At 43.0% G+C, this 12,842-nt stretch overlaps 1 protein-coding gene across 1 annotated transcript in view; it reads right to left on the bottom strand.

Moving 5' to 3' along the window:
* Positions 1–12,842, bottom strand: part of Gad2 (glutamate decarboxylase 2) — a 76,684-nt gene that overhangs the window by 55,617 nt on the left and 8,225 nt on the right. Inside the window, exon 7 of the mRNA XM_003463164.5 lies at positions 10,345–10,460. Coding sequence (XP_003463212.1) covers positions 10,345–10,460 — 116 coding nt within the window. The remainder of the gene's footprint in view (positions 1–10,344; positions 10,461–12,842) is intronic.

Here is a 12,842-nt window from a genome sequence, read left to right as displayed (position 1 = left end):
GAAGAACATCCAAAGAGCACCTGACTGCCCAGACGCCTGCAGAACAGATGCCCAGTGAGAACTCAGGGCACCCTGCAGGGAGCGCGGGGCCTTAGCACCGCGTGACCTCAGAGGCCTTCAGATCTGAATGGTGTGTCAGTGTGGGCTGGGCAGACAGACTGACCTGAGTGGCTTCAGAAGGCAAAATTATGCCTAAATCAGAAGCTTCAAGGATTGAGATTTGTTCCTAAATAACAAAGGTTCATCGATAGAACAGCTACAAAAAGAACTAAGGACCACTCCTCCTTCCTCTCCCTCTCATCCAGCAAACATGACAATAGAGTCTTCATAGAATCTAGTGCTTATTTAGGACGAAGTCATATTTCCATTTAAGGATAATGGATATTATCTTTATTTTACACTAAGTGAAGATTTCAACTTTGATGTGAAAGAGTAATTAATTCCCTATTTCTAAGTACAAGCCATCTATACTGTTTTCACATTTTAGCTTGTATTTTACACACATGCAGATAGACATGGGATTTTATAATTGTAAAATACTACATTTAAAAAACAAGCAGGCTCTCTGGGTTAAGTGGGATGAGATTACCCAGCTGAGAGGGTACCTCTGCCTCGACCGCTCCATTCAGTCCAGAGCTGGGGGCTGTGGCATGAGCTCCTGTACTCTTGATGGAAACAATAAATGTCATGTCCTGCTGGGGCTAGTGAGAGAGGATGCTAAATGACAGAGCTCTGGGACAAACCAGTCCCAAGAGTCTTGAGTCTCCCAGTTTTCTAGTTCCTCTGCCTCTGTTAGAATTTAGATAAGAAGTCTGAAAAGCTGCAGTAATTTTTTAAAGCTATCATTAGTCACATCCAAATATCTAACTAAATTTGGATTCAACTTCCCAGTAGGTCACAGGGTGGTAGAGGCAGCCCCGGGCTGGGAGGATGCAAAGATGAGGGAGACGGCTTCCGGTACCCACCTCCCACCTCATCTCTTCTCTCTACCAGGGCATTCCAGCCATCCTGCTCTGTATGACTTTGCTAGACTTGTTTTCCCCTCAAAGCCTTGATACTTGCTGCTCTGTTTTCCTGGAAAACCCTTAGCTCACATACTTACATGGCTCCCTTTCTCATTTGGGGTAGGTCTCTGCTTACATATCACCTCCACAGAGAACCATTTATGAACACCCTGTAAGATAGCTCACCATTGTCCTCCTCTCTTTTCACCGTGGATGTTACAGGACATGTCTATAGGTTTACTGTCTGCCCCTCACCACAACAGAGAACACTGCATAAGGGCAGACTTTGTTACAGTATTCAGTTGAAAATACTTGATGAATTTTTTGACCATGAGGTTAGAGAACAAGTCCAGAGAACTGTCCACAATGTGCTGACTTAAATCTCTAGCCACAAATTCCTTTCTTGTTTTTTTTTCTTTCTTTTGAGACAGTGTCTTACTTTTTATTCCAGACTGCCTTAAACTCACTATGTAGTCCAGACTGGCTCTAAACTTGTGGCAATTTTCCTGCCCCCACTTTCTGAAATTATAGGCATAAACTACCACGGCTGCTACAAATCCCAGTGTTAAGGTGTGGTTTCATTGACTGAGATGCATTAAATACACCTAATACCTCTAATCCAAGGACCATTTTAAAAGCAAATCCAGAGGTCTTCCTGGACCCGACCCCAACAAGCCTGAGACAAGATCCTCGGCAAGCAGAAACCAAGTACAGACCCTTTCACTAAGACCAATTGCTTGGGGAGGACAGAAGCAGCCAGAGACTTCAAATAAAGAGAAAGGACACAGCAGCTTGGGAATTGCAGTTCCTAACTCTGATGATTTGCCATTAAGTTGTTTACCTTCTAGGCATAAGATCTATCAGTTGTTCATGGACACCTTTTGGTATGAATACTCTTTTGTGTATGAAGTGAATTTGTGTGTGTGTGTGTGTGTGTGTGTGTGTGCATGAGAGAGAGACAGAGAGAGAGAAGGAGAGAGAGAGAGAGAGAGAGAGAGAGGGAGAGAGAGAGAGACACCAATGAAAAGAGGTAAGTGGAGATCGCTATATACAGAGATTTCCAACAACTCGAACCGGAAGCTCAATCTAAACTTGAGTTGGAGTGTGCCTCTTTGACCCTTCCCCAAGCCTTGGAGCTCCTCACACCCTCAGTGCCTGCAGCACCAACAGTATCTCCCTTGTCCTCCTTCTTCACGTCTCCCACAGACTACCCTAGTGATCTGCACCCATAGCCACCCTCAGATCTGAGGGAAATGATAGCTTCCTCCGACTTACAAAGAGTGGCCAACTTTGTTTTTTGCTTCTGATTACTGACTTGTCTAAAACCACATTTCAGGTGGTGTACTTTTATGTTATTGTTTAAGGAGATTTACTTTTAGAGCTGAAACTCTCTCAAACAAGTCATATGGGCAAACCATTTCCTAAAACCTTTATGAGAATTACCTCTCTATAAAAATGGGCCAGCACTGTGAGATGATCTCTGCTTCCAGGAGACGTAGACATGAGCTGGGGTCGGCAGTGCATGAAAAGTAGAGTGTGTGGTCATGCATGTTCCTGAAAGATCCCGTTATCTGTTAGAGTTCTGAAGAACATTATCCTACATAATATTATGCTCTCTCATGGAAGCTATTTCCAGAAAAGCTTTGTCACATGAGGAATTAAGAGCAATGTGAAATCGAGCTTATGGTTTCAGTCCTCAAAGGATTTAGAGCCACAGATGTAAATTATTGAGCTGAGATCATAACTTCCCTGTAAACCTACTCATCAAGTTAATTTTCCTCTCCAAAAAGAGCGTGGAACCCATTGATCTTTAGGATTCCTTGTGGTTCAAAGACTTCATGATTCTTGTTTTGGAGGAAAGTACCTGTAGTCCTGGAACCCTTGTGGCTTAAACACTGTCTTGTTTTAGCTCACAATTTACTTCTAATGCTATTCCCACAGCAATATTTAGTCTTATTCAAGCTTTACAAGAAAACAGCTTATTGGAACAAACAAAAATATTTAATAGCTTGCCTTCCTTATCAGCTATGTAAAGCTTTAGCCTTGTTTGAGTGGTCAGAAAAGAGGTGGGTCACACTGTTGTGATAGAACAGAGACAGTGAAGGGTCACACAGAAAATGCAGGATGATTCTCCCTCTTCCTAACATGCGACATTTCTGGTTAGAAGCTGTAGACTACAGAATTTCCCAATATCATTCCCATCTCTATAGTTTTGAACATACCGAGTTATAAAGTTAGTGCTCAGAATATAAGAAAGAACAATAAGTTGAGTTGCTTCCGTAGATCAGGAAATTATATTAGCACTGGAATAACCAATGTGGGGAAAATGAGGTCGGAGACAGGATGCCACAAGAGACTTCGGACCAGCCAGTCACAGGGGCCACTCTGTCACCTGACCTTGCTGAAGGAGCAGTGCAGGAAGGCTGGGAAACTAAGGCTGTCAACCTGACTGGCTGTGACTCCTGGGGCAAAGAGTGTCCCAGCTCCGAGGCCAGGCATCTTTATCCCCCACCATAAAGAAAGGTGACTGCTTTTCAAAGGTACCTAAGCTTTACATAGAGCTTCCTAAGTCCAGGGACTTAGGAGAGTTTTTTCCCTCTGGTTCTTTCTTCAAAGTCTTGGACTCTGGCAACATCTCAAAGAACAGGAAGGAGACATCTGCCACAGGCCTGCCTCAGCCAGGGCGGTCCCCTGCCCTCCCTGGGTCAGTGCTGCCGCCCTTCCGCCACACCTTCCTTCTGTAGGACAGAAAGCACCACCAACCCTGCCTTGGTTTACCCTGGAGAAAGGCATTTGAGAAAGGCCTCAGGAATCCCTGTCTTCTGCCTGTGAAGAGCTATTCCTGGGACAGGTGGAGAGGAAGTGGTTGTAAAATTGAAATAGACAAAGGAGATGTAGTCCCTTGGTCTGACGCCAGAAGGAGCAACATGAAGTGATAAATTGAGCAAAATAGGCTCAAGTCTAGAGCTCAAAGGAGCTGGAGATGGGGTCCACATGATGCGTAACCTGGAGCTTCAAGGGCAGGACTGATTCTTACATCTGTCCAGAGTGGTTTAGAGTGTCAACGAGACAAAGCAGCATTTTAAGTGAGCTCAGAAAGCCTCCTCCACCCAGCCCTTGGAGGGAAGGAAGAGGCTTTCACTTGGGCTAGAGGAAGAAGCATAATTTAGTATGAGCTTCACCTTGAGGAAAAACTCATCAGCTAGGTATGGTGGTGTGCACGCTTGTGAGCCCAGCACTTGGGAGGCTGAGGCAGGAGGATCACTGTGAGTTCAAGGCCAGTCTGGGCTACATAGCCTGACCCTGATTTTAAAAAAAAATGGACACAAAGCTTTTGTAAATAAGGAGGGGAAGAGGGGTTGAAAGGTACATAGGAGAATGACCAAAAAACAAAAACAAACAAACAAAAAATAACTGCTATATGATGTACAGGTACAAATTTCCTATAATGAATGTGATTTTTATGTATATCTAAAATGTACCAATAAATTTAATTTTAAAAAAGTTCATGATAGAAATTTGATTAGGAAAGATATAAAATGTTCAACCATTCAATGAATTCTTGTATACAAAACTTTGATGCAGAATCTTTTAATTTGGTTGCTACAGAAGTGGCCTGAGCAGTGACCTCAAAGGGAGCTAACTTCATTGGCTTCATTTTCAAAAAGCTGACAGCTATCTCTGTTTTACCAGCCTTAAAAAGTTGTGAGAATCAAATAAGTTTATCCATATTGGATCACACTGGGTACTGTCAAATAGTAATCATATAAAAGTAAACAGACTTTAGAAAGGAATTCATCATCATCAAAAATGGTAAGTCTAGGGGACTGGAAGTGTAGCTCGGTGGTAGAGTATGTGCTTGGCATGTGTAGATCCAAATCTGATCCTTAGTATCACCACCAAAAAAGAAACATAAGCTTATAGTTAGAACCAACTGGTATGTTAGGAAATATTCATAATTCAAATGATCATTCATAATTGTGTGTGTTGTGGAGACAGAGGAAGGAGGATGGTTGCATAGCCAAACTGCCTTTCTTTCTCTTAGAAATGAAGTAGACATCACACTTTCAATACAAGAGGAAAAAGAAGCATAGAAAAATTATTCTTAGACCACATGGATGATCTGGAATACACTCAATCACTTTATGTCAAGTTTGAGATAAAAAGTTCATGCAGAAACCAGTGATGGCTACCAGAGCACACAGGACAGCTCACTGTGGACCAGCTTCATTGTAACTTGAAGTAGTTTAGAAGCTCAAAGAAAAAGATCCCCAACATAAGATCACATGAGCTTTCTGAGGCTGAGAATATAGTGACATTTAACTGTTTGATGGGAAACGGTAACTGAGATGAAAAACTGTATCGTTAATTTTTCCCCTCAAAGAAGCTAAGAAATGAAACTTGTGGTAATAGGTGTGGTAGGCTGAGTAACAGACTCCTCCACTGCAAGCAATTCCATACCCTCATCCCCGAAAGCAGTGAACACTTTGTGCTACATGGCAAAAGAGGCTAGATGGATATAATTGAGTTAAAGGTACTGAGATGAGGAAGCTCGGCGGCATCCAGCGGCGAGAGACCCAGGGCTGCAGTTTCCTCTGTGGGCCTGGGTGCCGGCGACCCTCTGGCAGACGCAGAGTCCGGGTTCTGGTAAAATGTATTTGTGCTTCTGGGAGAACATGGCGGATAGATAGCAGCAGCTTCGGAGGCTCTCTGAGAAACCGCACTTAAAATCCAGGAATGGTGCTGGGCGAGAAGTCCTAAGCAGGGGGAGATATACTTTGCCGACCCAGGAACAAACTAAACTAAGAGAAACCAGCTGGAAACACAATACCAGTGATATAACAGGAACAGATAAGGTCTCAATGCGGAAGGTGGACCCTGTGCCACTGGAAGCTGCGATTTGAATTTCCTGCAGCCGCTGCTGCATCCCAGTCGGCATGGCAAGGAGAGAGGCGCGAAAGCTCTGAGAATGGGAAGCCATGAATGGAGTTGAGAGTGGGACTGGCCGGGAGCCCTGCATCGACCTGCGGTGAGTGAGCAGATCGGGGATCCTTCCATAGAGAGGGAGGTTTCAGCAAAGGACATGCTGGGACCCAGCAGACTACTCGGAACAGGATGCTGCAGTGACTTCAGTCACATAATCCCCTCTCAAGCGAGATTGGTGGGGAGTGCCTGGCCTGCGTGACGCCACTGACTAAGACCCAGTAGGCTAGCCCAAACCAGGTCCCAGTGCCTGGAGGTGCACCCTAGCAGTGAAGCCTTCAGTAGGTTGACCTGGAGGGGTGGGCCCAGCATAGGCTGCCCAGGTCTGTGTCTCCCTGGTACACAGCAGTGGGCGGGAACACCTAGCCGGTGCAATTCAAACAAACTGTAACCGACAAAGAAAGAAACTGGGCCTCCTATATACGCTTGTATAAAAGGAACAAAAAATATGGGAAGAGGGAGCAACAAGAAAGGGTCCTCGGCCCCTAATCCTGAGAAACATGCAATATCAGACATGGCACCAATAGACATAAAGCGCTATCTCCAGAGCCTCATAGACAAGTTCAGGAATGAAGTTATTAACAACCTGAAGCAAGATATAAGTAGAATAGTTAGAGAAATGCTAAGCACCGCCCAAGAAAAAAACAGATGGTGGGATGGAAGAACAGAAAGAAAGGGGAGAATTGTTTGATGGAGAAAATAGAGAAAACATAGAATACGTGAAGCAGGTTCAAAGCGATTACCAGGAAACTAAAAACTCTATCGAAAACTGGCATAACAGCTTGAAAGAAACTAAGGATAGATTATCTGAACTGGAGGGCAGATTTGTAATATGGGAGCTTGAAATGAAAAACTTCTTAAAAAATAACAAAAAAAAAAAAAACAAAGAGCAACAATACAAAGGCTAGAAGATGATAAGAGGATCTATAACTTAAGAATTAAGAATATAAAAGAAGAAGTAGGGACACAAACAAATGGACTACAAAAGCTATTCACAGAAATAATCCAAGAGAATTTCCCTAATTTAGCAAAAGGTAAAGATACTCAGTTGTATGAAGCATACAGGACCCCAGCCACCTAAAAGCCAAACAGAGCTACACCCAGGCATATAATAATCAAAATTCCAGAAATCCAATATAAGAACAGAACATTAAAAGCCATCAGAGACAAGAAACAGATCACTTACAAGAGAACACCCACCGGAATTACAGCAGACTTCTTGGCACAAACCATCAAATCACGAAGAGCGTAGGGGGAAATAATCCAAGCTTTGAAAGATAATAACCTCCAGTCAAGATTGATATATCCTGCACAACTGTCCCTAGAAATTGATGGAAAAACAAGGTGCTTCCAGGATAAAGAGGAACTAGGGGAATATGTAACCACCAATTCAACTCTACAGAGAATACTGCAGGATAGTCTAAAAAAGGAAAATACCAAGATTCCAGAAATAGTGGCAGAGAGGCCACAGTGAATGGAGCAGAAAGTGAAATGAAGAAGACAAACTGACAACAAGCGACAGAAAAAGAGCTCAACAGAAATGAGGCAGAGAAGGTTGGATGGTAGGAACAGCCATTTTAGAGAAAACAAGACATCATAATAGCTAGTGCTGATTTAGTATCATCTGGCTTTGAAGTCCCATCAAACTTGTATTCTTCTGTCTACATCGGTCTTAAAAGGTTGTATCTTATTGGATTTTATTATATACGATAATATGAGTAAAAACTTTTATAGACAAGATTATACAGAAACCATTGATCATTTTCTGTTAGTTGGTTCTAAATACCCTGTAATAATGTCATTCTATTTAATGGTTTTATAGTGTCTTGATATGTTTGGTGCTACAGTATATAAAGTTATACACAAAGATTTCAAGGAAAGAGACACTATGGTAACTATTTTTATGTCAGGATATCTTGTGGTGAAACACTATTTTGCTTAAATGGTTATGTTTTGACCTGCACTGTTCTGTTGTTATGCCCTCTTTTATCTCAATCCCCTCCTTTTTAAAAAAAATTATTTACTTTTTTATTTTTATCTTTTTAATTAAGGGAAAAATAAATAAAAATATCAGGATACATTATAGTAACCTACTTTGGTTTCCTATTAACTTGATTTGAAATCCTCTATTGCCCTCACCATCTTGTTTTGACTATTTTCCCCTAATTTTGCTTTGCTTGATAGTACCAAGTTTGAAAGTATAGGCAAAACTGTGAAGACAATAAGAATCATTATGATGCCCATTCCGGTTGACTATTATTTTCTTTTAAAGTCCCGTAATGTCTCCAATGCTTTGGTTTTATTCTTTACTGTTTAGTTCAATTTTATTATAACTGCCAATTCTTCTTCAAATAACAAGAGGCAGTATGGTAACCACTGTTGTATTTTGTTTTTACATTATCTATTATGTCCATCCTTTTGATTTGACTGACTCTGTTCTGATATGTCGCATTCGGTTTTACTCTCTTTAAAAAAAGTAATAAGAACTGTGGGAGTAATAAAACCCAAAATGTGTAATTGTCATTGTACAAAAGAAAAGAAAAGAAAGTGCTCTACAGGTTATAACTGCATATATGTTTAAGTGTATAAGATAGATAACCAAATTACTGAGTTTTTTTTTTTTTGATCATTGAACAAAACTGTTTGCACTCTCACTGAAAGTCCACTTTATATGCTTCAATTTTGTAACTTGAACAACTGTTTCTAAGATGAGAATATGTAATCTATTAACTAGTGATTTCTTACTGTTTATTTTTTAAATATTGTATTACTTATACCCCTTTTCTGTTTTTTTCTTTTTCTCCTTAAATAAAAAAAAATGTATTTGTGTTTTCAAAAAAAAAAAAAGAAAAGAAAAAAAGTACTGAGATGGGAGATAATCCTGATAATCCAGCTATGCCCAGTATAATCATTAGGGTCTTTGTGTGTGAAAGTGGAGGGAGGAGATCAGAGCTGGAGAAGACAGTGTGGCCAGGGTGGAGGTTGATTTTTAAGATCAGAGATGCTCTTTAGCTGGGCTGGAGGAGGGTGACATGGGCTGAGAAAAGCAGGCAGACTCTAGAAGCTGGTGAAGACAAGGGAAGAGAGTTCCTTCAGAGGGTTCAGGAGGAGCACAGCCCTGTTTCTTCCAATTCCTGACCTCCAGTGTACAAGATAATGAATTTGTGCTGCTTTAAACCTGTAAGTTCGTGCTTTGTTCTAGTAGCAATAAAAGGGAAAAACAGTAGGTCATCTCAGACTGTGGTTTTTTGTTAAATTTGACCCTTCTAAGATGAGGAGAAGTGTTTCACAACTCACAGAACATCAAAATATAACCTACAACAAGATGCTCAAAACAGTGTTTTCACAGTCATTAGTTTCCTTCACCCTGTGACTGCTGCTATAGTAGTGAGCCACAGCTAGTAGTTTCCAACCTGCACTTGCCCTTCGCTTACTTTTTGTGAATACACAGAAATATGCACCTTACTTAAAACAGGAAAAAGAAAATCTGTAGTGAGATCTGAGACCCTTCTTTTCCCAACTGATGTCCCTTTACAGGACCCTTTAGTCTCCTGGCTGACCCCACCCCGTCTCCTATCTCCCGGCTGCTCTCAGAAGGTCTCTTGGCCTTCTTTGAGGCAAGTATTTTACAGATGCTCTGAGCCTGAGAGCATGACTAATAGTCTTGTGAATTACATAGCAGGTAACATCCAGGCACAGAGAGCTCTGGCTGACTGGGGGGTGTGTGGCAGAAGAGACTGAAACTGAGGCATTGCACAAATAGCTGAGGTGTGGATGTGGCTCATTTGCTTCTTTATCCCAGCCTAAGGGAGGAAGCCAGTAAAGCTGTGGCTAGGCGAATAGGTCGGGTTGCTATTTCCCAAGGTCAAGGTAGCACTAGGAGGAATGGCACAAACTCTTTGAAAACCAAGAAAAACCCACCAAGTTCTATGCCATCGTGCTCAACAACAAAGACCAGGCTCCCTGCCTTGGCCTGGCCAGCATATGTATCTGGTCATTTGACTGAATTTTTAATCATAAGGATCTGTCAACAGGGAACCAATGAGTTTAGGGACCGTGGTGGGCCTGTGTGTTCAGTCGCCCTGCGTTCTGGCTCCCTCCCCAAGCCCAGCGCACAGTGCTGTTACAGAAAAGCAAGGGGAGGAATGGAGGTGTAATCACTGGGCCTCCTCCCCGAGGGGTCCCTGACTCTTCAGACAAGCAAGGAGGCCCTCCTCTGACCTCCCAGCCGTTCCCTCCCTTTCTTTTCTACCAAGAAGTGTCCTCCGAAAAAGAGAACCCCTGAGGATGAAACACTTCCGGCCTCCTGGACTTTGCCACATACAACCTTAGACCGCGAAAAGAGGGAAAGACGTACGTGCTCCGACGTGAAGGCGACGAGCCGGGGCACGGCAGCCATGCCCTTCTCCTTGACCTCAGGGAACATCTTGTAGCGCGCCAGCAGCATGGCGTACATGTTGGAGATGGCGCCCCCTGCAGGGCACAGCAGCACACAGTTAGTTTTCCCGCTCACGGTTAAAGTTTCACATGCAAGCAGTCTACTTATTTCCACAGATTCACAGCCCTTCTCAGACACAGAAAAAAAAATATTATTGGCTGTCCCTTGAAAAGAAGCCTTGGGCTCAAAGGCTCTACCTGAAACAGTTCAGATGAGACACAGACTACAGGATGGAGAGCATCTTCCAACTCCGCCTCAGGCGCTAAGGGGAACTGCCATTAATTCTGCCCTTGTCTGGACAGCTTTGAAGAAAATGTTTATGTTGATGTGGTGGCACACGCCTGTAACCTCAGCGCACTGGGAAGCTGAGGCCAAGGACTGCAAGTGTAAGTCCAGCCTGGGAAATTTAGCAAGCTCTTGCCTTTCCACCCCTCTTCCCCCGGCTCCACCCACCAAGTCTAGGGATGTAGCTCAGTGCAAAGCCCTGAGTTCAAGTCCCATTACTGCGAAAACAAAGCTCCAGATTTGTCTTTTCTTTCTGCTTTTGAGTGTGGTCATTCTGCATAAAGCTTGTAAGATGTTGGCAATTCTTTTCATTTCAGTTCCTACAGTGCCGCAAGCTTGGATAGAGACAAGCTGGTGTTAATGATCTGGGCTGTCAATCAATATTTTTTAATGAAATGAAAGATACACCGTTCATCGCATCATACTACCAAACCTTCTCAAAATAATTCTTTCCTCCTGAAAATACCAATGACGTAGAATTGTATTAGTTAACAAAATCCTCAAAATTACTGGGAAACATTCAACTAATTTTAATCCATGTGGAATTACTTTCCTGTGTTGTCTTGACACTGTCTGGGATTTCATATGATAAGGTTTGTGGGTTTTGGGTTTTGTTTGTTGCAGTGCTGGGGATCCAAGGGTCCTTGTCTTACAAGTTGGTTTTCATTTGGAAATTAAAAAAAAAAAAGCGAGCTTTACCTAAGTTTGCAGAGGAAGCTTAAGACTTTGAGTACCTAGGAAAAAGCTGATTATCATCAGTATAAATGTTGGCATGAAAGATGTGAGACTGTGAGCCACAGTGAAGGTGCACCCCCTCCCTGAGGCATACGCAGGGCCAGCCGTAAGGTGAGTGCTCTGGTAGCTGAGGAGCAGAGGGCTCCATGCCAAGCTGGGTGCCCATGTGAAGTTATGCTCTTTGCCTCAGGAGCCTTGCATTCCGACCTAGACGGGCACCTCTACTAAGCCATTATCACCTAGATCTTGGCTTCCTCCCCAGTGAGAATGAGGGCAGTTCCTACCTCTGTGCACCGTTACACTCAGGACAAGCAGAATCCATTCTGTTGAGTTCATTGTGAGAATTTATATCCAAAAGGCTGGCAACAAAGAAACTTTCACGCTAGCTCATGGTTTCTGAATCTTGGCACTCACTGACCCTTTGGGCTATGTAATTCCTCATGGTATGGGCTCATAGGATATTGCCATCAACTGTGCCTCTAGTCACTAGTGGTAAGCAGCATTCCCCTTCCTAGTGTGACAAGCAAAAATGTCTATAGACATTGCCCAGAGTTAGGGGCTGGGGGTCAGGGTGGGGTTCAACAAAAACGCTCCCACTTTGGAACTGCAGCTCTGTGTGTTCTTCTTAAAGAGGCCAGAGTGGAGGGAGGGAGCAGAGAAAGGGGAAGATACACTGAAGGACGTGTCCTCACACTGAGTTAAATATGATGCTTCCGTCCTTTCCCTCCCATGCCTTGTTTACTACCTAGGCGTCCTCCAGCTAAATGCTGTGCACTCCTGAGCAGGAAGAGAAGGCTATTTAAACCCTAGACTTGAAGCCACTGCCACTGGTTTATCACTTCTTTCTCTGCTTTCCTCCTTCTCCATTCTCATCATCTACTTGTCTCTGGATTTGCAAAGGCAGGTCAGGCTCTGGCCTGTTCAGTGGGCTCTCTTGACACCCTGATGGCCGCCTCTCCTGTGGCTGATTAGGCTGGTCTGCTCACTAGCATCTTTTTTGGGTCAGTGATTCTCTCTCCCACTGCCTTCCTAAATCCTGTTTCTTCTCTTTGTGAAACCAAGGTCACCCATAACCCAGGGCACAGATTTTCTTTCCAATTAGTTGCTCTGGACTGGGAGAGGTGTAAATAATGGAGTTTAGGAGGGATGGCTGGTAATAAAAGGCAAGATGGGAAAGATTAAGTGAAATGATAAAGAAGAGAAGGAATGAGAAATCTCTTGAAGGAATCACTGCTCTTTTTTTCAGCTCTAAGAAATTATCTCCCAGGTGGTTGCTGCCCACCTTGAAGTGAGTGTAAGTCAGCTTTGTTATTTCATAGCCCAGAGCCATACATACATTATTATTGAGTCCATCTGCCTTGTTATGTACTCTTAAAGAGAGAATGATTTATTCAATG

The sequence above is a fragment of the Cavia porcellus genome, unplaced genomic scaffold, assembly GCF_034190915.1.
Source record: "Cavia porcellus strain 051 isolate PalLab524CR breed Dunkin Hartley unplaced genomic scaffold, mCavPor4.1 scaffold_27, whole genome shotgun sequence".
Classification (NCBI taxonomy): Eukaryota; Metazoa; Chordata; class Mammalia; order Rodentia; family Caviidae; genus Cavia; species Cavia porcellus.
Note: the sequence above shows the minus strand (reverse complement) of the source record. Positions and strands in the feature narration are given on the sequence as shown.